This window comes from Sarcophilus harrisii, chromosome 5 (genome assembly GCF_902635505.1).
Source record: "Sarcophilus harrisii chromosome 5, mSarHar1.11, whole genome shotgun sequence".
Taxonomy (NCBI): Eukaryota; Metazoa; Chordata; class Mammalia; order Dasyuromorphia; family Dasyuridae; genus Sarcophilus; species Sarcophilus harrisii.
In genome coordinates this window covers 67,836,130-67,862,888 of record NC_045430.1, presented here as the reverse complement: position 1 = coordinate 67,862,888, position 26,759 = coordinate 67,836,130, and the positions used below count along the sequence as shown (strand labels likewise).

General features: G+C 34.0%; 1 protein-coding gene across 3 annotated transcripts in view; it reads left to right on the top strand.

Moving 5' to 3' along the window:
- The window catches only part of SYT10 (synaptotagmin 10), a 154,076-nt gene that overhangs the window by 98,055 nt on the left and 29,262 nt on the right, over positions 1-26,759 (top strand). For all 3 annotated transcript variants that reach the window (XM_031940505.1, XM_031940504.1, XM_031940506.1), the window contains 2 exons: positions 908-1,256; positions 18,867-19,434. In XM_031940505.1, the coding sequence (XP_031796365.1) occupies positions 961-1,256; positions 18,867-19,434 (864 nt within the window). In that variant the 5' untranslated portion in view covers positions 908-960. The remainder of the gene's footprint in view (positions 1-907; positions 1,257-18,866; positions 19,435-26,759) is intronic.

Genomic DNA, 26,759 nt, shown 5'->3' with positions numbered 1-26,759 from the left:
TAAGAAAATATATTTCTAGAGCTATCAATAGGGGCCTGTGGAATTCTAAAACAGAGCTCACACAGCATATTATCTATTTCTTATAATGGTGAAATTCCCACTTAATTATAGGAGGTGATTCATATTAATATTTAGTTGTAAAAGTTTGTTTCAAACTTTTAAAGATCACCCAGACAGATGACCATTGCGGATGACCTTTTGGTCAGTCATGACACCTGGTTAGTCATCAACCTTTAGCTGTTCAAATTTTGGAATGGTTTTGTGATATATTTAGAAATGATATTTATGTATCCCATGATTGAATGTTCAATGCATTTCCCCCTATAATCAAGCTTTTCCAAGAGCCTTTATTTTTTAAAGTAAAGGCAAAAGGAATAATTTTCTGCTTTCAATGACTATGTGAAAACTATGTGGCTTTTTTAAAGTCAGCTTCAGTGTAGTCAGTACAGTGAATAGAGCCCTGTTTCTGGAGTAAGGAAGCCATGACTTAAATTTTGACTTCAGACACTTACTAGTTATGTGACCTCACATAATATCTTTTTGTACCAATTTCCTCAACTGTAAAATGGGGATAATTATAACACTTTATTACCATGGTTGTGAGGATCAAATGAAATAATATTTGTAAAATGTTTAGTAAAGAGTTTGGCATATAGTAAGAGATTTATAAATGCGTATTTCCCCCCATATATGTAAAATATTTTGCAACCTTTAAAGTGCTAAATTAAAGTGCTAGATATTAAGTAGAAATGCATATTAAGGGAGGTATTTGAGGATGAAAGACCTTTAAAATAGCATTATTTCAAAATGTTTTCTCTTTTACAGAATGCCTGATATATAATGGGTGCTAAATAAATGTTTATTGGTTGATTCCAACGAGTTGATTTTTTTCTTTTGTTATTTACAGATATCTCTGTCAGTCTTTTAGCTATAGTAGTCAGCTTTTGTGGACTGGCCTTGATGGTAGTCTCACTCTTTGTCTTCTGGAAACTCTGTTGGCCACGTTGTAGAAACAAACTTCTTATTTCCAATGTCAGTGCCCTGCCACAGAGCATCTCAAGTACTCCAGTCTTTGAGATTGAGGAAAAAGAAGAGAAAAAAGAAAATGAGATGTCGTCTCTACAAATTGAGTCTGCCATGAAAATCAGCCATACTTCCCCAGACATACCCACTGAGGTACAGAATGCTTTGAAAGAACATCTCGTTAAACATGAACCTCTCCAGAGACAGACCACTGAGCCCACATCCTCATCCAGGTAAGGAAAATCCAAATATATCCAAATATATAATTAATAGTAATTTTTAAGAGTGTCTCTAAAGGACAGGGCAGAGGTAAAGAGGACAAGGGAGGACAAACAGATAGAAAATGAGAAAGATCAACACAAAAGATGAAACTCAGAGATAAGGGTAGAAGGGATTATTATTATCATTACTGCTCCATTGGGAATGATTTGGTTGATCTCGTTGCTGAGGATGGCCAGGTCCATCAGAACTGGTCATCATATAGTATTGTTGTTGAAGTATATAATGATCTGGCCCTGTTCATTTCACTCCGCATTAGTTCGTGTAAGTCTCTCCAGGCCTTTCTGAAATCATCCTGTTGGTCATTTCTTACAGAACAATAATATTCCATAATATTCATATACCACAATTTATTCAGCCATTCTCCAACTGATGGGCATCTACTCAGTTTCCAGTTTCTAGCCACTACAAAGAGGACTGCCACAAACATTCGTGCACATACAGGTCCCTTTCCCTTCTTTATGATCTCTTTGGGATATAAGTCCAGTAGTAACACTGCTGGATCAAAGGGTATTCACACTTTGATAATTTTTTGCTGCTCATCATTTCTTGTTGAATTCCATTACATTCATATACCATAACTCATCTAACCATTCTCTAACTGATGAACATCCATTCAATTTCCAGTTCCTTGCTACTAGAAAAAGGGCTGATGCAAACATTTTTACACATGTGGGTCCTTTTTCCTCTTTTATGATCGCTTCAATACACAGACGCAGTGCTCTTTAGTGTTTTTAATGGGAATGTTTTTATTACTGATATGATCAGTTATGTTGATAGTTCTCCTAATATTGAACCAGCCCTGTATTTCTGGTATAAATTCTCCCTGGTCATAGTGTGTGATCTTTGTGATGTATTGTTGTAATCTCTTTGCAAGTATTTTATTTTAAAATTTTACATCGATATTCATTAAGGAAATTGTGCTATAGTTTCTCTGTTTTTGTTCTACTTGGTTTAAGTAGGAAAATAATATTCTTCATAAAAGGAATTTGGTAGGATTCCTTTACCAATTTTTTTTCAAATAGTTCATAGATTGAGATTAGTTGTTACTTAAGTATTTGGTAGAATTCACTAGTAAATCCATCTGGTCTAAAGTTTTTTTGGGGAGCTTATTGATCCTCATTCAAATTCTTTGTCTAAGAGAGGGCTAATAGGTTATATTTCCTTTTCTGTTAATTTGGACAGTTCATATTTTTGTAAATATTCCATTTTAGTTAGATTGTTAGTTTTGTGATTATATAATTGGGCAAAATAACTTATACTAATTGTTTTAATTTCATCTTCATTAGTGGTACATTCACTCTTTTAATTTTTGATATTGGCAATTTGGCTTTTTTCTTTCTTTTTTAAAATCAAATTAACTAGTGTTTTTTCATAACTGGAGATCCCAGTTTTATTGATTAGTTTAATGGTTTTTGTTTGTTTGTTTGGTGTGTTTTGTTTTGTTTTACTTTAATGTGAAAGCTATAATACTCTCCCTTCTCATTTCTACCTCCTAACTTCCCTGGCTACCTTTAAGTTCCAATCACAACTTGTTCAGCCTTTTCCCAACTGATAGGCACCCTTGCGATTTCTAGTTTTTGTAACCACAAAGAGAGCTGCAATAAACATCCCATTCACAGAGTTATAATTGCTATTTATGACTTTCCCTTCATCTTATTTTTACTTTCTATTTTCTTTCACACCTTCTATTTTTACCCTATTCATGTTACCTTATCTTCTCTATTTAGCAACCTTCCAAGAGTCTCTCTCACCTTCCCAATCCAAATTTTAATTTTTTTTCAGTAAACAAAGATCAATTTTCTTTTCCTCTAATCCCAAACTTTTGCCACTGAAAAAGAAAAAGGGAAAATAGAACACTTGCAACAAATATATATGGTCTATCTAAACAGATTCCCAAATCAATTTTGTCCAAATTTTGTATTCTGAACCCATCACCTGTCCATTAAGAAGTGAATAACATGCTTCATTATTGTTCTTTTGGAATTATATTTATCTTTTTGAAAAGAGTTATTAAGTCTTTAAAAGTTATTTTACAGCATTATTATTGTTGTATGAGTTGTTAACTTTATTTTATTTCACTCTACATCTATTCATACACATTTTCCCAGTTTTCACTGAATCCATTCTTTTCATCACTTATTGAAAGCACAATAACTTTCCATTATAGTTGTATACAACAATTTGTTTAGTCATTTCCCTATTGATGAACATCTCCTTACTTTATGTAGTTTTTTTTTTGCTTCTACAAAAGAAGAATTACTATACCTATTTTTGAGCATATGGTCCTTTCCCGTTTTCTTTTATTTCTTTATGCTATAAGCTGGATAATGGTATTCCTGGTATAAAGAATATATACTGCTATATTGCTTTTTTGACATACTTCCAAATTATTTTCCAGAATGGCTGGACTAATTTACAGCTGCACAAACAGTACTCTAGCTACTGTAAAATTTGTTATTTTCCTTTTAAAATTTTTTTGCCAACTTTTATAGTCTATGGTTGACTTTATTTGCATTTTTAATTATTAGTGATTTGAAGAATTTTTTCTTCATAAGATTGATAGAATGAATTTCTTCCTTAGAAACTGTTATATTTATCAAATGGGCAATAACTATTATTCTCAGAAATTTTAATCAGTATTTTGAAAATGAAATACTTATGAGAAGACTATACTGTTAAAGATTTTTCCAAATTAAATATTTTCTTTCCTTTAGTTGTAATACTTTAGTTTGTATAACACTTTATTTTTATATAATCAAAACTGTCCATTGTTTCATCTGTAATCTTCTCCATTCCTCAACTGGTAATGAACTATTCTCTTCCAGTATTTTCTTCAGTCAATGTCTCTGATTTCCTCCCATGTAACCTGATTGGTGCTAGCTTTCCTGTGACACAGCTTCCTTTCCTGGAGACATAAAATATCAGAGTTCGTGGTTGCGTAAGACCACATGATTTGTCATTCTCTAATTACTGAACAGACTGATTTCCAGATGGAATTGACAGAGAAGTTAAGTGACCTATATCATTGATGTGTATCTGCTGTGTTTGGACAACATAAACTTTCTTTGTTTATGACTCAGTGTATCTACAGGATTCTGGCTTTAAAACTGTCCCTATAACATCCCTTGGATATGACAGGTAAATTCCCCTTATTTCTCTAATTTGTTAATGATATGGTCTTTTATGTCTAAGTCATTTGGAGCTTTTCTTCATCTAAGGTATGAAATGTTGGTCTATACTTAGTTTCAACTAGATTACTTTGAAGTTTTCTCCAAATATTGAGTTTTTACCTTTCGTAGATGTGATTGTAGGGTTTTTCAAAGACAGACTACTGTGTTCATTTGATTCTAAATGCTTTTTTAAAATTATATTCCACTAAGCAACTTGTATTTCTTTCAAATGAGTCTGACTCTTTATGACTGCATATGGAGGTTTCTTGGCAAAGATACTGGAGTGATTTGTTATTTCCTTTTCCAGTTTTTTTCACAGAAGAGGAAACTGAGGCAAACAGAGTTAAGTGACACGTCCAGTGTCACATATCTAGTAAGATTTGAACTCTGGAAGAATGCCTGACTCTAGCACTTGCCACCTAGACCGCCCCTTGTATTTTTAACTAGGGCCCAAATGATTTTGATAACTGTTGCTTTGTAGTATAATTTGAAATACAGTATTTCTAAGAGTCCTTTTTCTTCACTTTAGTTTATTATTTCTGTGATTTTCTCTGGGCAACCCTGTGTTGTTGGACTAGTTCTGTTCTGGGCTTGGGGCCAGCTGAGTCCATACTAAGTTGCAGAAGATTATGCTACTGGGTCAGACTTGTTCACAGTCCTTAGAACTGAGTCTGACATTCTGACCCATTTCTGTTAGGCAGTTCTTGCCATGGTTACTTTCCTATCTTTGGGATTCACAAAGATTCACAAGATTCACAAATCTTGGACTGTAATAAAGATCCATCATGGTATTTCCATAGATTTCCTATTCATTCCTTACTCATTACTCAGTTTTTTTAGATCTTTGCTAAAATTATTTTGGGGGAGACTCATGATAGAAAATGCTATTCATATTCAGAGAAAGAATTATGGAATCTGTATTCAGATTGAAGCATACTGTTTCTACCCTTTTTGTTTCACTTTTTTCTTTTTGTTCTGTTTCTTCTTTTACAACATGACTAATGTGGAAATATGTTTAATATGATGGTACACATAGAACCTATTGTCAGATTGTTTGTCATTTTGGGAGGAGGGAAAAGGAGGAGGGGAAAAATCTGGAACTTAAATTCTTATTTAAAAATATTGAAACTATCTTTGCATGTAATTGGAAAAAATAAAGTACCATTTACCAAAAAAAATTAGTGGGAAAAGCTAGACTATGATGTTTCCTTCTTTTCTCTTTTCTTTGTTTCTCGGAGTTGTCTTCTAGCTCCAGACTTATGTTGCTATTCTATAAATCCCAAAAGATCAAAGATTAGTGAATGATGATAGAGGGAAGGAGACCTAGGGATAAGAGGGGATACTGAAAAGCATATAAGCTTCTCTTTGTTTGGTGACATGAGAAAAGGTGCATCTAGCTCACTTGGGGACTAAAGATGCTGTCTTCTGAGGGGAGAGGGGAAACTGCTTTTCCATGTTATAAGAATAGAAGGAGAGAGGAAGAGATATAATTCAAAAGGGAAAAGAGTCAACAATAGAATAAGGACTCCAGACAGCACAATGGAAGAGTAGATCAAACCAGGGATGGGATCAAAAGATGAGATAGATAAAAGTAAGGAAATGGGGAGTACCAGAAAATTGCTTTAGGCATCTCAGAAAGCATGTTGGCTGTACTTCTGGGCTTTAGCTTGGATATTCATTTTGTTTTATCATTCTGAAGAGGATTGGGGCTCTAGTCGTGAGTCAATCCACATGGACAAATGATAAGAAGACTGGTGTTAGGGACCTCAAGTTATGGAAGACTTGTTTACATTTTTTTTTGGTTCTGGGCTCAGTTATTTATGTAGATATTCCACTTCCTGAATCTTGGGTCATAGTAGTCAGGTCAGTTCAGGGCAAGACCCAATCTAAGTGACTCAATGGTGACAGTCAAGGAAGAAGCAAATTCCACAACTCTGGAGTTTTTAAAGGGGGAGGGGAAAGAAAGAATATAGGGCAAGCAGGGAAGTCTGGGGTACCTATGCATAGTAAGTAGTTGACTGCTGCCATTCCTCCTCATAGTGGTTCAACCTAGCAGTTTGCTGACCCTGCTTCTAGGCAGAATTCATTTGCTCTTTGGGTTAGCAAGTGGGTTTTTTTGAACTCTAGACTGGAATGTGGGGAGGAGGAGAGATCTGCTCCTGTGTTTTGTTCTGGATTTACTGGTGATTTGATTCAGATTGCCATGGAGTCCATTTCATGGAGGTTTTTCTTGGCAACCATGACTAACTTACAAAGCAACATAAATTTCTTTCTGTGATTGATAGAAAGCAAGTATTTGTGCTGTATCGAGAAGTAACATGGCAGAGTGGATAAAGAGACCCCTTGGAGTTTAAGTCTTGTCTCTGATTCATACTAGCAATGTGACTCTAGGTAAGTCACAACCCTTGGGTGACTCGGGCAACTCTGAACTGAAGAGATAGGGGCCTCATTAGGAGCTTTTTATACTGATGGAATCATAGGTCCAGTGAAAATACAATGGTACTAAGTGGTCTTTGTAATTAATAGGAAAAGCTATGATCAATATATTTATTAACAATGTAAATTGAAGTGAAGAGTAAACAAGATTTGTAGAGGTAGAGAATAATGTAAAATTCTAGGTACCTAATATTGAGAAACTTAATTATCTGTCTAATTCAATATTTATGCAAGCAATGATAAATACATTGAAAGGAATCATCTATTTGCAACAATAATGTGAGGAAGAGATAGTCTCATCATTTTGTTCAAATGGAAAATAGAGGAGAGATATAAAAGATAGATTTAAGGACTGGAGAGAGATATTTGGGAATCACTTGCATAGAGTTTGAAACCAGGTGAACCAATAAAATTGCAAGAGGAAATAAATGTAGAGATAAAACAGTTTTTATAACATGAAGTTAACTTCAAAATTACACCAAATTAGATGTTTGTCTCAAAATTATAATTTTTGAAAGTAAATTATATTCCTTTCATCACTAACTTTACAAAATAAAAACACATATTTTTAAAAGCTTATGAATTATGATCAAGACTATGAAATGTATATGAAAATGAAGGTGATATGTTTCATTATCAAAGATACAACATTCATTTCAATTCAAATATAACAGAGAAACAAGTTAAGGACAGAATCTTGTGGAACACTACACACAAGAAAATTGAAAAGATTGTTCAAGAATGTCAGGTATTATACTAGGTAAGAAATGAAGAAGATTGAGATAAAGTGATTTTATTTGGAAAATTTGTGACAGTTTCAGTAGAGTAGTAGGAACAGAAGTCAGATTGTAGGAAATTGAGGTCATATGGAAGTGTGAGTAACAGACAAGTTTGTGAAAGTTCATGGAAGAAAGTTGCTACCCTGGGTGGGCATTGATGAGTTACTGTCCTTGGTGCTGAGCTCACAGATTTGCTGGAGGACCAGACTGAATGAAAATCCTTAAAATTGGTGCCAGTGATTGTCTTTTTGAGAGTAAATAATATTGTAGATTTAAAAAAAATTTTTTAATTGCTCAAACAATATATAAAGTATTTTTAGTATAATGAACTGTGAATCCTGAAGAAAGCAGCAAATAAAAGTAAAATTATTTGTATTTATTATTGAAATTGTTATGTTTATTAGAAGAATGGAATCAGAGGACCTGGAATCAGATTCCAGCTCTGTCTTTTACTAGACGCTGTCACTTTGGCACTTAAACTCTGTGTCACTCTCTGGGTCTTAGTTTCCTAACCTGAAAATAAGGGATTGGACTAGATGAGCTTAGATGATCCCTTTCATCTATAAGTCTGTGATCTTTTGATTCATTTTACTTCTGAATCCTGTCATCCTATGAAAAATTGCAGGTATATTTCTTTGGTGGGATGCCTTCAATGTCTTTGTCTGTTTATGAGTATCATACCTTTTGAACTATGTATATTCTTCCTGATTGTAGAGTTTGTTTGAAGGATGTTTTTTCAACTGAGGTTGTAAAGAGCTTCCTGTTGGGTTTTTTCTCCACTAATTAGAGCCTGGCTTAAAGTGTAATGTTTGTATCCAGTGTGTAACATGATTCCTAGTCATGGCCAAGTAATTTTCATGAAAACTATCTCAAAGATGGCAAGATGGTAAAGAGAGGCAAAGGCTTTCTCCCTTCTGCAATGGGTAGAGTGCTTGACTTATCCTTTATCAGGATCCAACAGTAGGAAAGAATTGTAATAGTAGAACTCCCTGCATTTTGATTGGCTTATACTTTATTTGGGCAAGAGTAATAGTCATACCATTGTCATTACCAACAAACGGGATGTGTTGTCATGGAAATGGAAAAGCACTGTAATAATTAAAGCTTCAGTTAACTGACACACTAAACTGTGACTTAGAACATATCCCAAGTACTGTGTAATTAGGGCACTGGCTCCACTAGAATAACACTTTTACTATACTTTGATTCCCAGTAGGAAAGGATGTACAGCTGCACTATTATATTCAGAGGTATTCAAAAGCAATTACTGGTTTAGTTTAAGAGGACAGTTACATTACATCTAAAAATGCTCTGAATTATAGAGGTAATGTGGTGTTGTGAGTGAAAAAAATCCACTAGCCTACATTTTTGATTTTTTCCCCTTACTATCTAAGTGAACTCCAGTCAACATTTACTCTCTGTAAATCATATAGATCACCTATCTGTAAACTGGGAATATCCATATTTCCACTGCCTAATTTACAAGGTTGTTTTGAATAAAACTCTTGTAAACTCCTCATTAAGGAAATATAAATTTTTATAGACAATTTGAGATGGAAAAAAATTTGGGGGAAAAGCAAGTTATGAATAGGACTTAAGTTTTTTCATTACTTTTTATTTATAGCAGCTATACAAGAGGACAAATATGGTCCTACTATCCCAGTAAACAGCTAACTTGAGATAGCTGAAAATAATACTCTCAGTAAACTTTGATTCCCAGTGGAAAAAGGATGTACAGCTTCACTATTATATTCAAAGGTATTCAAAAACAACTACTAGTTTTGGAGAAATGGAATAAATACTGGTTTTGTATGCAAAGGACCTGGATTTTAATCTCAACTCTGCTGCTTAATGACCCTTTGAGTGCTCAAACTTTGGGTAACAATTGTTCGAGGAAATATTACTACTTTATAAATGAGATACACACTAATAATCATAGTTGTATGATTGTGATAATGTTTTGTTAGACAAAATGAAGATTATGTTTGATAGTATAATAGCATTTTAACCACATTCAATTAAATTCATGAGCCTAACACATTTTATAGGGAATGAATAGCCAATAATCAAATCCATATCATAGCATTTAGAGGCAGCGGGGATCTTAATGGTCATTCAATCCAGCTCCCTCATTTTACAGATTAGGAAACTGAGACCCAGAGAAGCTTGCCCTATTTCAAGTAGTTTTTAGTTGATTTCCTAGGATTCTCTAAGTTTACCATCATATCATTTGCTAAGAATGATAGTTTTGTTTCCTCAGTGCCTATTCTAATTACTTGATTTTTTTTTCTTATCTTATTGCTGTAGCACACATTTCTAGTACAGTCTTAAATAGTAGTGGCCTCCACTTTTGCTGGAAATCCCACCTGGTAGTTAATAATGTATGATTCTTGTGCCATATTGTTGTAATCTTTATGCTAGCATTTTATTTAAAAATTTTACATCAATCTTTGTTAGGGGAATTGGTCTATAATTTCTTTTTTCTGTTTTGGCTTTTCTTGGTTTATATATTGGTACCATATTTGTGTCACAAAAGGAATTTGCTTCAACTCTTTTTTTGCCTTTTTTTTTCCCAAATAGTTTATGTATTGGGATTAATTGTTCTTTAAATGTTTGGTGGAATTTGCTTGTGAATCTGTTTATCTGGGTTATTTATATTTTTGTAGATACTCATTCACTTAATTTACATTGTGATATTATTGGCACATTATGAGCAAAAAGACTAATCAGACAATTGCTTTAATTTTCTATTATTTGTTGATGAAGTCATCCTTTCGTATTTGATACTGTTAATTTGATTTTATTATTTCCTTTTTTAAATCAAATTAATCAAGTTTACCTATTTTATTGGTTTTTCATAAAACTTGCTTTTATTCAATTTATTATTCTATTTTATTCTATTTATTCAGTGATTATCTTACTTTCAATATTTTCAATTCAATTCTAACTTTTCTCCTTTGATTTTCAGGATTTCCAATTTGATGCTTAACTAGGAATTTTAAATTTGTACTTTTTCTAGATTTTTAAAATTCTATGCCTTCTTTTTATTTTAACATTTAGAGATATAAATTTTCCCCTAAGTACTGCTTTTGCTACATTCTATCAATTTTGTCATATTTTACCATTGTTGTCATTCTTTTTCATGAAATTATTGATTGTTTCTATGACTGTTCTTTGACCCACTTACTTTTTAGGATTAGATTACTTAGTTTCTATTTTATTTTTAATCTATTTAGTATGTCATCTATTCAAAAACTGACCATATATCATTATTGATATTATCATTGTTGATAATATATGGTCAGTTTTTCAATAGGTGACATGTACTATGGAGAAAAAGAATATTCCTTTTCTTTTCCCCCTTCAGTGTTTTTCAAAGATCTGTTACATATGACTTTTCAAGAATTTTTCACCTCATTAACTTCTTTTTTTATTATCTTGTCATATATAATTATAAACAGTTTAACCTTATTGAATCTCCTGTTTTCTCCTTTTTTTTTTTAACATTTCTTCCTGAGTAATATATTTGGGGATCAAATATTTTATTCAACTCTGATCTTTTAATTAGGAATGCTTAAAAGTCTTCTATTTTTTTAATATCCATTTCCCCCCCCCGAAGGATTGTATTCAGTTTTGCAGGCTAAGTGATTCTTTTAATTCTAACCCATGTGCCTTCTGGAATATCATATTCTACAACCTCTGGTTCTGTACTATGGCAAATCCTGTGTAATTCCAACTGTAGTTTTATGATAGTTTGTTTCTTTTTCTGCTCTTGCAGTACGTTCTCCTGGGAGAGAGCTCTGGAATTTGGCTATGATATTCCCATGCCTATTCATTTTGGGATCTCTTTCAGGTGGTAATCAGTGAATTCTTTCCATTTCTATTTTCCCTATACTTCTAGGATATCAGAGTAACTTTCTTTGATAATTTAACCTTGTAATATCTCTTGATTATGTCCCATTCTCTCTTCTAACACTGCTACCTCTCTAATATAGACTTGTCTCCCTTCATGCCTGAATTACTTCAGTAACCTGTTGGTGGGTCATTGTGTCTCAAGTCTCTTCCACTCCACTTTATCCATCATTCATCCACTAAAATGATTTTCCTAAAATGCAAGTCTAGTTATGTTACCCCCTACTATCCAGTAAACTTCAGTGGCTTCCTAGTGCCTTCAGGATCAAACGTAAAATTCTGTTTAAGATTCAAATCACTTCATAACTTAACCCCCTTCTACTTTTTCAGTCATCTTAGACTTTAGTTTTTAACATGTATTCTTTGGTTCTGGCTGTCTAAGAACAAGGCACTTCATTTCTCAGTGTAAGGTATTTGCTCTGGCTTTCCTCCATGCTTAGAATAGTCTCCTCTTCTGCTCTGCCTACCGACTTTCTAATTTCCTTTTAAGTCCCAATTAAAATCCCATCTTGTAAAGGAAACTTTCTCTAACCCTTTTTAAGTCTAGTTCTTTTTCTTTAAATTATCTCCTTTTAACATTGAATAATTTGTTTTGTATATATTTATTTGCAGGTGTCTTCTCCATTAGATTGTAAGCTCCTTGAAGGCAGGCACTTGCCTTTTTTGTTTTTATTTTCCCCAGTTTAGCACAGGATTCTGGTTCATAGTATATGTTTAAAAAATGTTTAGTGATTTGGTTCATTGAGAGGAAAAGACAGTAGAGCTTGAGAGACTTTTTGTTAGTGCTAGGCAAGTGTTGGTTACCTTTTGTCTCTTTTTAAAATTATTTTAATCTGTTAACATCTGCCTTCCTGCTCTCCCAGCTCCCTCTCCCCACTAACTTTGAAAATACATGAAAAAATAAATCCCATTACAAACATGTATAGTTAATTTCCACAATAGTGATTTCAAAAAAAATTGTCTCTCTCTTCATTTTGAGTCCTTAATCTCCTTATCAGCAGCTGAGTGCCATGTCTCATTAAATTTCTAATATACTGGCTAATTATTACTCTGAGAAGAGTAATTGAGAAGAGCACAATTGTTAGATGGATCTTTCCACTGGACTCAAATCCCAAACATCATTCTCAAAAATCAAAAATTACCCTTTACTTCTTAGGGCTTCACTGACACATTGGCTGCCAAATCCATCCTGCATTTCAACACTTGAATCCCTGTGGTTCTCACTCCTGACCAAGACTGAAGACTCCTTCTCCTTTATCTAGAATGAAAAAGAACAAATGAAAGGAGGCCCAGCTTACAAGGAGCTGTATGGCCTCAGTAGAGAGAAAAAGACTCCTGGTACTTCCCCTTACAGTATAAGGTGCCATTTATACCACCAGAGCCAGGTTGAAGACAATGAGACAAAAAGAGACAGAAAAAGTAGCCAACACACAAGATATTTTCAAAGCCTTCAAAGCCAATCATAGAACCTCTCCTTTGCCATATATTTAAGTGTCCAGAAAGGTTATTATTAAAATTTCATCACATTTTATGTCACAGCTTTTTCACCTAGTCCCCAATTTATGAGCATCCTCTCAGCTTTTTATCCTTTACCACCTCAGAAATAATTCTAATTATTTTTATACATCTTTAGGGTTTGTTTTGCTTAGAACTAATTCTTCCTTTAACATCCCCTTCATCTGATTCTTTTTCTTCCATTAAACTGATAATCATTTATGAAATCATGAAACAAGGGCTGATATACCCTAATTTTTGGGTACTTGCCATGAAAGACCATAATTTGGAATGGGTAGCAATCATACTTTAAATAATATTCGTGCTAGCTTTCTGGAGGACCTCAGGATCAGCTCGAATTCTTGGTCTTAGTGAAGGAGGCAGGAGAGCCACCAGGCGGATGGTCAAAAATGGAATGTCTCATTTGCAGTCCTTTTCATCCCTTAAATACTCTATTACAATTACATCATTACAGCATACTAATTATGTGTGGACCAGAGAACCATTACATCACCAAGCTAAGTACTAAGTATATATATACTAGAGAACCATCATCTCATCAATTCCACTGAGTTAACACCTCGTTGTAAGTGTCCTTGTTTCAAGTATATTTCTCCAAAGTTCTGGCCATCTACACTTTAATACCACAGTGGATATAAGGACAAACAGCAAAGGAATACAAAGATAAGCAATGCAGAAAGCATATGTAGGTGTGGATTGCAGTTTGTCTCTCTCAAACATCATGGAGCCTTCAAAGATGAAAGAGTACTTGGAGGAATAATAAATATTATAATAAATACTCCTATCTGTGCCACCTTAGTTCATTAACATATACAAATCATCTCAAAGTTATTGATAAAACTTCAGAGTTGCATTTCAAAGTTATCAGCACCCTTTTAATGTTCTACTGGTCAGGGGCTGTGGAAGTCTGCATTTTGTCTGAAATTTTCATATCACAGGGCCAGGATTTTGACAAGCCACACCTAGACGATTTCTCCTGATTTGACATAGAATATTTGGATGTGAATTTTGGTTGATAATTGGTTGATAATGATAAAAAAGATAATGCCCTTTTTACTGGTCTCTGAACAGCCTTGCAATTGCCCATGGACCATAGTCTTCCAGAACTTGGACCTCCTAGTACCAGAAAGATTCTGCAGATGATGCTACTTGGATGACATCATAATTGTGATGTTCCATCTTTGAACTTGTTTAAGCCCATCTCATGGCTATGACTGGACAACTTCCCAGTTGTAGTTGGACAATAGTCCCCCCTAAAATATAAGCTCCTTCACAGTGTGTGAAATTCTTAAGACTACACATGGACTCATCAAGGCAGGGACATCCCTATGCCATTGTGAGATAAGTTACTGTCCCTCTAAATCTCCCACTGATGTTAAGCAAGCACAACATCTAGTAGGCAAAGTTTGCATTTTAGGGGCAAAATATTCCTGACTTCATATATCTCCTTTCCCCCATTTATGAGGTCACATGACAGTCTTTCACCTTTCAGTTGGGCCTAGAATGACAGAAAGCTCTGCCAAATATTATCCTTAGTGTCCCTGGGTAATGACTTCTAGGCGGAGGACTCGGCCACATCCACCCAAGCCTTTTGGAGTCTGTGGACTCATCAGAATGTCAGGACATTGCCAGTGCAGTTTTAAATCAAGAGGATCCCAAATATTGTTACCAGGTATTTACCCCCAGAGAAGCAGGTGCTGTCTACCTAGTAGGCTGTGATGGCCACAGAGCCCTTGACAGACACAAGTCCTGTCACTCTAAGGACTGAATTACCCACACTGCCCTGGATTAGGAAAGATACCCTCACAAAACTAGGAGCAGATATTGATGTCGCACTGTTAAAGTGAAAGTGGCATTTGCAAGACACAGCTAAGATGAAAGTCGAGGGAGTCCCAATCTATGTGATGAGCAGCTGGCACAAGCCCCTTTAGACCCATTTGTCCTCCCCTACTGACTCCTTTGCTAAATGGGGATCACAGTGGGATCAGCTAACAAATGCTACCTGGGCTAAGATTTATTTCTCAGAGGATGCTGCCACTGGTTCCCATGAGAGTCTCTACTGATGGCTGCAGCCTTCTACCCTGCAGCTGCCATCTCTTTGGAGACTACTGGCAGATGATATAGTTCCCTGGAGCAGAACTGAGAGCCATCCACCCATCTTTAAGGGATTTGCTGAAGGAATACAAGAGCTTCCTCCATTTCTAACCTGACTCCTAGGTAGCTGCCAATGGACTTGGAGTCTGGTTTGCCATGTAAACCCAGGGTGACTGGTACATCCAAGATTGATCAGTGTGAGGTGCTAAATTTTGGAAGGACATTGCAACATATATTCAAGTCCACCTAATCTGGATCAATCATGTTTCCCCACACACAGAAAATACTATGAAGGAAGGGTTCCAAGAATTTAGTTGTTATATTCTGGGAGTTTCCATTTTAGGGTTTCATTCAGATGGTGATGAGTAGGTTCTTTCTATTTCAGCCTTCCTTTTTAGAAAAGTGGACAATTTTCTCTTTAAAATTCTTGTCTACTCTCTTCTTCTGTTTTTAAAATATGGTGTTCAGAAGTCCCATGATTCTCAAATTTTTGCTCTTCTATCTGTTTTATAGGTCATTTGTTTTTGCTAAGAGATACCTTACAATTTTCTTCTCTTTTTAGACGTCTGACTTTGTTTTAATATGTCTTGCTGTCTCATGAAGTCTTAAGCTTTTAATTGATCCATTTTAATTTTCAGAGAGTTTGTTACTTGGGCAATATTTCATACTTTTTGTACCAAGATGCTGATTCATTTTCCAGTTCTTCTATTGCTTCCATTTCTTTTCTGATATTTTCCTCAAGTGATCTAATTTAAACCTAAAAAATACTTAGCTCTTTTTAAAACATCATCTCTTTCAAGAATTCTAGTTGAATTTGTGTCCAAGCTATATTCTTCTCTGAGGCATTTTTTTGGTAAATGTTTTGTGGTCATTCTTTTTTTCATATTTGTGTCTTGAGTGTTTTTGTTACCATTATAGCTCATATTATGTTTCAGTTCCTATTTTGTTTGCCCAGTATCACAGCCTGCATGTTGACTTGATATTTAATCTTAGAATTGATCTCTGTCAAATTTTTGGAAGGAGACCCTGGGCTGGTCCTGTTGCTATTTTCTTGAGATTTGTTGTATTATTCAGGGTTGTTAGACTCAGAATCTGAAAGCTTTTGGTGTTCCCAGAGTGGTCTGATTCAGGATGAAATTCTCAGTGCTGTGCCCAGCTTGTCTGTAAGTTCCTGGTTTGGAGTATCTTGAGCAAGAGTAGATTGCTGGACTCTGGAAAGATTTTTTTTTGGGGGGGAGGGGAGGGTCAGAGTGGCAGAATTGACAACTATCCATTGGCTTGGATTCCTGTCTTAGTTATTTATCTGTAGCCTAGGCGAGAGGCTGGAAGTGAGACTTTGCTCTGGCTTGGGTCTAAACCACACCACTGTGGTTGCTGTTATTTGCTTCTGAATTTGCTTTTTTATTGGTACACTGCCTAAGGAACTTTACTCTCCTTAGCAATTCTCAGTCTATCCTGGATCTGTGACATGGAAGTGAGTAGTACACAACAAAGCTTCCATTTAGCATCTTCTGTCACACTGCCCTGGTATGAATCTGGAGGTGGCTCTGTAAAGGTCTTGAACTACCTCTCCTAGACGCTTTGCTTTGTCTTATGCTTCTGCCCTGACCCCTCAACATCTACAGACCTCCCTGTCCATCTCCCCTGCAGGCTTATTTTGACAAATGATTCCCCATGATCTTTTCTGGATTTTCATCAGGATTCGGTCTGGCGAATTTTCTAGATCTATTAGGAGAAGTTAGTAAAACAAAACTCACCATGTTACTTCCTACTACTCCACCATCTTGACTCCAGCTCCTGTTGCTACCTTTTCTAAAAGAGTTGGGAAAAGCCTATGGGCTTTATCTAAATAGAAAGAGCACAGCAGTCGCTGTTCTTATTTTGAAGAGATAGCCAAATGGTGCGATAAAGTGCTTTGTAAACCATAATGGAATATATGCTAGTGATAATGGCCAGCATTTATATGGAATTACTATGTGCTAGGTATTCCGATTATTATCTATTGTGATTCTTACAATACCCTAGGCAATGTCATAATAAAAATCTGTAATGAAAAGGAACACAGTTTCCAAGCTTGATCATTTATTAGTTAGGCTAGCAGTTTCCAATAAATGATTTCTCATAGTCCCTTAGTGTCCAAGTATGTATTACAGCAGATTGAGTAGTCTTTTATGCAGTTGGTAAAGGTGAAAGGTAGACTTACACTTATAATAATTTACAGGAGGGGATTTCTAAGGATTCATGACAGTGGGGAGAACAAGTTAATCATCATCTTCTGTAAAGTCATATGGTAAAAAGCCATGACTTATTACCAAGGACAGATAGAATGTCTGATGACTCTGGAAGTTCACCATCCTCTTCTTCCCATTTGGGGCAAGAGCCCAAGATGTAGTCCAGAAAAATAGCAGAAGTTACACTTTTATTAAGAAGTCAGATCTTCTAATATTACATAGTCAGATTGTCTTTTAAAATCAAATTCTTAAGTATTGATTCCAAGCATTAGATACAATTCTCAAATAATAAGTAATAAATGATACCAAATAAAGTGAAATATCAGTTTTAAGTTTAACAAAGGTAGGTGCTTTTATTATATCTACTTTATAAATGAGGAAATTGAGGCAAATAGAACTTAAAAGATTTGCCTAAAGACACACAGATAGTATCTGAGGCCAGAGTTTCACTCAAGTCTTCCATGTCCAATGTTCTATCCACTCTGCCACCAGGCTATCATTATCATCATCATCATCATCATCATCATCATCACCACCACCACGACCACCACCACCACCACCATCAACTTTATTATTATTTCAGTTGAGCCAAAAGCTCAGGACTATGAATATAGCCAAGGAATATCTAGCAAAATACATCTGATGTGACAGTTTCTAGATGACAACATCTACCAGCAACTATCTGACTAGTGGGGAAAACCCAATGGAAGCAGCAAAAATAGCATTATTGCAAAAAGACTCTTCAACAATGAAGGTGTTCATTGCCCTTCTTTATGTGTACTGTAATCATAATTGTTCCTTGTGTGTGTACCATTCTACATACACATCTTGGCTACATGTGTTCCCTACCTGTACCCATTCTTTCCATTAATGTATATATTTATGCAAGAATATGGGTTTATGGGAGAACTCCTTTGTTGCCACTTTTCTTATTAAATGTCTTTTATTTGAACTAGTTTTCTATAACTAACTTAAAGATAAACCTGTAAGTAAAGGTTCACAAGATATATAATTTTAGGGGATAAGACCCAGAAAATACCACTAATCTCAAGTAGACATTCTTTGGGCACCCTCCTTGGTCCCACTATCTACCTTTAAATATATCCAAATCACAAAACTTCAAACTTGAATAGTTCATTTGAATCTTAACATTTGAAAGGCAAGTGTTCCTATTAAGAATTGTTATGCAAAGTATCAAAAAACATGTAGAAGGATACATGTGTGGGTGTGATTTGTTAAAAAAAAAATCTCTAGGTGAATTTCTTTATAGATTGTTAGCCTATCATAATTCTGCTTTTAAAAAAATTGTTTAATTATGTAAAAGATGGGGAAATAGTTATATTTGTGTATCTTTTTCTCGAGATAACCTAAGCAGTGTTTATGTATGTGTGTGTGTGTGTGCATGTGTTTGTATGTACATGCAGGCATAATTCCTTCAGGAGACATCTACCAAGGCAAAAACAAGTGTCCAGTGTTGATTTTTCTATGGGCATAGAACCAGTTTTATGGAGGGGACAGACAACTACCAGCATTGGGAGAATAAAACCTGAGCTCTATAAACAGAAGTCAGTTGACTCTGAGAGCAGCAGGAAAGAAGATGTCAAAACTTGTGGGAAACTTAACTTTACTCTACAATATGATTACGAAAACGAACTACTTGTTGTTAATATTATCAAAGCCTTAGATTTACCTGCGAAAGACTTTACAGGAACATCTGACCCCTATGTGAAAATATATCTTCTTCCAGATAGGAAAAAGAAGTTTCAGACCCGAGTACACAGAAAGACTTTAAATCCCTTATTTGAAGAAACCTTTCAATTTCCTGTAGCCTACGACCAACTGAGCAACAGAAAACTACACTTAAGTGTATATGATTTTGACAGATTTTCTAGACATGACATGATTGGGGAAGTGATTCTGGATAATTTTTTTGAAGTCTCTGATCTTTCCAGGGAAGCTACAGTGTGGAAAGATATCCATTGTGCAACTACCGTAAGTAATTATTTCCTAATGTATTCATTACCAGTAAAATGTTACATTGCAATATCAGAACTTTTGAAGTGATATTTTACTTGTTACCTTTGAACTGAATGAAAAGGTTAGACAATTATCAGAACATCCCTAATATAGTTATTATATACTTCTATTTTTAGGTGCTATTCAGTGAGAGTTTTTATGGAATCATTGAATGATATAATCATGAGAGTGATAAAAAATTAGATCCCTATAATAATACATAATTTTTTGTGAAGCTTTGATCTCAATACAAGCTGTCCATTTAAAAATAATTTATGTCACATCAAATACCCTTAAAATTCATAGAAAAACTATGCAGAGAAGAAAAATTTTGAAACTTTTAATATTATTATTATTATAGCATGACATATCTAATGTTAATTTTTAAAACCTATTGGCCTTGTTTTTGGTTTAAGAGTCTTGCCACCTTTTAATGTCATAAAAATGAGAGGGGAAGGAAGTCAGTCAATAATGACTTAGGTACATACAATGTGCCAGGCACTATGCATGCAAAACATTAAGAATACAAATACAGGTAGAAAGAAAAGTCCCTACCATCATAAAACTTATATTCTAAGAGAGAAGACCGTGATATAAAAGAAACTTAAAAGGGAGAAAGGGAAAGTGGCTCAGCTAGCAATCAGTGTAAAGAAAGTGGGAAAAGAGAATCATAAAAGGTGTCTGGAAAGGAATAAAGGCACCGGGGCTTTGAATATCCTCTTTAAAATGGAGATTCTAAAGGAACTACCCAATCAAAGGGAGTGGCCATTTTATGAGAGCTAAAGTGAACTTCCAGGGTAGGGAGCTTTCTGGACCCTTATGGAGAGAATTCCTGTAAAAGTTGTCTTGTAAGTGAAATACATGTATCATCAACTTGAAATATATAACAGTTGACTTTTTTTGATTTTTGTTTTTTACTTTTATAATCTAGCAGATTTACTTTAAAAGTATGTTCATCCTATGCCCAAAGGACTATAAAACTGCATACTCTTTAATCCATCAATACTACTAGTAGGTAGGTGTGTACCCCAAAGAGATTTTTTTTTAAGGGATAGAAAAGAACTGACTTGTAAAAAAAAAATTTGTACTAGCTCTTTCTTTGGTGACAAAGAATTGGAAATTGAGGGGACTGCCATCAGTTATGAAATAGATGAACAAATTGGTTTATGTGAATGTAATGGAATATACTGTTGTGCTATAAGAAATGGCAAGCAAGCAGATTTCAGAAAAACTTGGAAAGACTTACTTGAACTGATGAAAAGTAAAGTGAGTAAGACCAGGGTAGCACTGTACACAGAAATAACAAAATATTGTATGATGACATGATAATATTTACTGTTATAAATAACTTGGCTCTTTTCCTCTATGAATAACAGCTCTTCTCAGAAATAATTTACAAAATAATTTTGAACATTTTCTTTTTTAATTTTGGGAATTCTAAACACTCTCCCTCCCCCCTTCTCTGAGAAGATTCTAGTAATCTGATACAGGTTATGCATGGATCAAAGACACTTTCAAAGGACTCATGATAAAAATTGCTCTTTCCAACCAGGAAAAAATGGAGTCTAAATGCAGAATGAAGAATACTATTTTCACTTTAATATTTTATGTGTGTATTTTTTCTTTTGTTCTATTTCTCCTTTGACAGCATGTAGTCATGCTACTACTACTATGGAAATATGATTTACATGATTGTACACATATAATGCATATCAAATTGTTTATCATTTTAGGGAGGAGAGAAGTGAGAAAGGGAGAAAATTCAGAAGTCGAAAAAATTTTAAATGAATGTTAAAACTTGTTTTAAAATGTAATTGGAAAAAATGAAATATTATTAAAATAAAATAAAATGATATAAAAATCATATTTATCAATCTTAATGAGTTTTTAAATACTGATCTTCAGGAGCATAAATAATTAGAAACAAAGAAAATCAAAAAGGGTTTTTTTAATTTAAAAATCCTTGAAAGTGTGCTTCTTTATTATACTTAGATTCAGTATTTTTTTTAGTATAAATAATATAGGTTTATTAGTTAGTACTTATGAACTTTATGAGTTGAGTCAAAATGTTTTAGTACAACAGCATTGTGAATTGTTGAAATTTCGGTTTTAGTTTTTATAATAGACCAAGGTATGAAAAGGAATTATGAAAAGGAATCACATTTCACATATATGTAATATATATAGGCTTATTGAATTATATAGTTTTTACATTATCATTCATATAATCTTAGAAAAAAGTGTCTCAAACCATTTTTTTTAAAAAAAGATCCTTTTAGATATCTACAAAGAATCTATTTTAATGTTAAGGATTGAGTCTATTTCTTCTTCAATAACATATTGCTTCCATAACATCATTCCAAAGGCTATTGTATATCCATAATCTTGTAGAAATAACTTAATAATATATTTCAATGGTTTGTGTCCTACAAATTATGAATAATATTTTCATTCACAGATTCATTCATAATAAGAATGATTATGATAATTATAAGCATTCTCTTAATTCTTTTCTGTATACTCTGTGATCCAGAGACACTGCCCTTCATGAACAAGACATTCCATCTCCACACTCTGAGCATTTCCTCTCACTGTCTGTCATTCATGAAATGTTCTCCCTCTTCATCTCAGTCTCCTGGTTTTCTTTGCTTATTTAGTTCCAGATAAAATGCCACCTTGCATAGGAAATCTTTCCCCATCTCTCTTAATACTAATGCCTTCCTTCCATTGATTATTGCCAATTTATCCTCCATATAGCTTGATTATACATAGTTATTTCCATGTTGTCTTTTTTTTATCATTTTTTATCCTTGAGGAGGACACTAGAACTTGGCATGGTACCTGTTTATGTAGTAGGTGCTAAATAAAGAATTATTGACTGACTACATATCTTATTTGCACATAATTGTTATATTGTATGCATAAGTGTTGCATGTTACCTCTGATGATAAGTGAGCTCCTTCATAGTAGGGGCTATTATTACCTTTCTATACTCATATATACTGCTTACAACAATGCCTGGATTATAGTAGGTGCTTAATAATTGCTTGTTGACTTAGCTGGATATTTGATCATTTAGAGATCATGAATAATTTTAGAGAAAGTATTTTCAGGCTAAGTGATGAGCTTAGAAGCCAAATTGCCTAATGATAAAAGAAAAAAAGGGGGAAAACCAGTAGAATTATGAACCTTTCTCCTTTCATTTTCATATTTTACCAGGAAGTAAAAGGAAGTATTCTACAACGCCGAAGTGACTCATGTGGCCAATTGAAAAGACTCCAGCAAAGAGTAATGTAGGGTGACCAGAAATAAAAATGGGGAAAGAATGGGAGGTTAGGACAGAGAAGGATAAGAAATACTTTTCAATCCCTTTTTTTGTTTTTGTTTTGTTTCAGGGGGTGGGATTTGAGAGGCAATTAGGGTTAAGTGACTTGCTCAGGGTCATACAACTAGTAAGTGTTAAGTGTCTGAGGCAAAATTTGAACTCGGGTCCTCCTGGCTCCATCTAGTTGCCCTAGTACCTTTCCTTTTTAACATTTGGGATTGGTTTCCTAGTGGACAGAAATCTAACTTCAGACACTTATTAGTTATTTGAGCCTGGACAAATAACAGCATCTACCTCACAGGTTATTTGAGAATCAAATATGATATTTATGAAGCATTTGCAAACCTATTATTATCTGAAGTTTCTAGCTAAGTTCCTGATCCTTCTGTGGATAATTGATGAGAAGTATGCCTTTTGACATTTTCTAAGTAAAGCAAAAAAGGCAGCAGTGGGGGGAAGGGAGTAGAGGGTGTTATAAAAAAAATAAAGCTTTATTTCACAAAACTCTAATTGTCTTCTTTGTCTTTATCTCTGTTTACCATTTCATTTTACCACTTAATCTGTACTACAAAAGATTCATTGTTTCTTATTCTCCTTTCTTTAGTCTGTTCTATTAATCTATTTCTGTATTTAAAAAAAAAAACAATTCTGGTTGGCTTTGATGACTACTGCTTTATAATATAGCTTGAGATTTGTAAATGCTATTCTCCCTTTCTCCCTACCTCTTTTTCTCATTTCCCTTGCCATTCTAAATCTTTTTTTTCCAAATAACTTTTATTATATTATCACACTCTTTAAGTATCCCTTGATAATATGATTGACATAGCATAAGTATGTTCCTCCAGCTATTTAAGCTCTTTATTTCTTTAAGGAAATTCCCATTTTGTAGTTAATTAGAATGGGATTTACTTATCTAGTTTCACCACTTGGTTTTTGTTATGTAGTTGATTTTTGAAGGCTTATTTGTGAATTTCAACATTATTGTTGCTATTACCTCTATTAGTATATTTGCCAGTTTTCTTGGATTTTTCCAGTATACCATCATATCATCATCAAAGAGAGATAGTTTTGTTTTCCTTACCTATATTTATGTCTTTAATTTCTTTCTCTTGTCTTGTTGTTGTTTCCATTTTCAGAACTATATCAAATAATAGGGGAATGGATGTCCCTTCTTCACTCTCATATTTTTTTGAAAAAGATTCTAATATATCCTTATTATGTATGTTTATTGCTTTTTTAGTTTCAGATACTTTTTGTGTTAAATAGCATTTTATTTTTTCCGATTATATGTAAAGATGGTTTTCAGCATTCATTTTGAGTTCCAAATTTTACTCCTGCTTCCCCTACATTCTTCCAAAGATGGTAGGCATTTTGACATAATTTATACATGTGTTATCATATAGAATATTTCTATGTTAATTACAGCTGTGAAAGAAGAACTAGATTAAAAGAAAAAATACAAGAAAGGAGATAGTAATTGGGGAAAAAATATGCTTGAATCGGTATTCAGAGTCTATCAATTCTTTATTTGATTATGGATAGCATTATTTTTCATGCATCCTTTGCACTTGTCTTGAATCACTGTTATATTAAGAGCTTAATCAGTTGATCATCACACAATGTTGCTGATACTGTGTGTTTTCCTGATTCTTCTCATTTCACTTTGCATTTGTGCCAGTCTTTCCAGGTTTTTCTGAAATCTGCCTATTCACCATTTCGTATTGCACAATAGTATTCCATTACATTCATGTATCATAAATTATTTAACCACTCCCCAACTGATAGGTATCCCTTCAGTTTCTAATATCTTTGCCACTATGAAAAGAGCTGCTATAAATATTTTTGCACATGTAGGTTCTTTTTTTCTTTTTTTATGTCCTCTCTAGGCTCATAATGGTATTTTTGGATCAAAAGGTATGCCCAGGTTGGATATCTTCTGGGTATACTTCTGAAGTGCTCTCCAGAATAGTTGGATCAGTTCACAGCTATAACAACAATGCATTAGTTTCCCAATTTTCTACATCTTCTCCAACATTTATCACTTTCTTTTTTTTCATATTGGCCAATCTGATAGGTATGACATAACACTTCAGAATTGTTTTAGTTTGCATTTCTCTAATCAAAACTGATTTAGACCACTTCTTTCTATGCCTTTAGATAGCTTTGATTTTTTTTTTCATTTGAAAACTGTCTGTTTATATCTTTTGACCATTTATCAACTGGGGAATGGTTTATACTCTTATAAAGTTGACTTAGTTCTTTATTTGAGAAATGAGGCCTTTATCAGAGATCTTTGCTGTTAAAAACATTTTTCAGCTTTCTACTTTTCTTGTAATGATGGCTGTATGTTTTGTTTGTACAGCTTTTTGATTTAATATAATCAAAAACATCTATTTTGTGTTTTATAATGCTTTCTATCTCTTGGATGCTTATAAATTTTTTCCCTTTCACATAGATATGATAAGTAGACAAATTCCTTGCTCTTTTAACCTATGATTTCTCATATTATATTTACCTCCTTAATTTCTTTGTTTATTATTTGGTTGGGCTTATCAAGTTCTGAGAAAGGACAGTTGAGTTCACCCATTAGAATTGTTTTGCTATCTATTTTTTTCTGTAACTCACTTAACTTCTCCTTTAAGAATTTGGATGCTACATCTCATCGTTTCATTATCTATAGTACCTTTTAGCAAGGTTTAGTTTCCTTCCTTATCTCTTTTAATTAAGTCTATTTTTGCTTTTACTTTGTCTGATATCATAATTTCTACCCTGTTTTTTTTCACCTTAATTGAAACATTCTGCTCCAGCCCTTTAACTTTACTCTGCTTCAGGTGTATTTCTTGTAAACAACATATTGTAGGATTCTGGTTTTTTGATCCACTCTGTGATCTGCTTCCATTTTATAGGAGAGTTCATCTCATTCATATTCGTAGTTATCATTAATATCTGTATATTTCCTCCCATCCTATTCTTCCTTCTATTAATCCTCTTTCTCCTTTCATCTTTTCCCTCCTCACTAGTGTTTGGCTTCTATCTACCTCCTCTCTTCATGTGCCCTCTTTTCTGTCAGTTCTGATCTCCTTTAATTAATATCTTTCTTTCCTACTTCCCTATTGGTTAAGATAGATTTCTGTATTCAATTGATTATGTAAATTATTCCTCATTTGGGCCAATATGATGAAAATAAGTTCAAATGATGTTCATCACCCACCCCTCTGTCTTTTGTGCCTTTTTATGTAAAATATTTATATGATTCTATTCTTTCCTTCTGTACCTTCTCTTCCTCTCCCTTAATTTCTTTTATTCCATTACCTCAAATTCACCATATACACACACTTTCTGTCTACATATGTTCCTTGTAGCTATACTATTAATGATATCAGTTTTTTTTTAATTACAGGTATCATCATCTCATGTATGGATGTAAATAGTTTAATTGTATTAAATCCCTTATATTTTCTTCCCCCTGCTTATGCTTCTCTTGGGTCTTAATATTGGAGATCAAATTTTTTATTTATTTCTGGTGTTCTCCCAAGGAAATCTTGAAATCCTTCTGTTTCACTTAATGGCCATTTTTCACCTTAATGTGTTATGATTAATTTTGCCAGGTATATGATTCTTGGTTGTAGTCCTTGCTGCTTTGGATTCCAGAATATCATGTTCCATGATCACAGGTCCTTTAATGTTGTAGCTGCCAATTTCTTTTGTAATCCTGATTGTGACTCCCTGATATTTGAATCGTTTCTTTCTGGCCACTTGTATTTTTTTCCTTGATTAGTTGTGTTTGTATTTTGATCTTCCCTATTACTATAGTAGCTTTCCATGCTCATGGCTCTTTTTGTTTTTTTTCCTCCTTTGTAAAAATTGAGCTCTGTTCCTGGGGCATAGAGGGAACTATCATAAGATTTTTGTGCTGGGAGCCAGTGGTCTGGTCATTTGCTTCCTGCACTAGGGCCTGAGGTATTTGTGGCTTGCC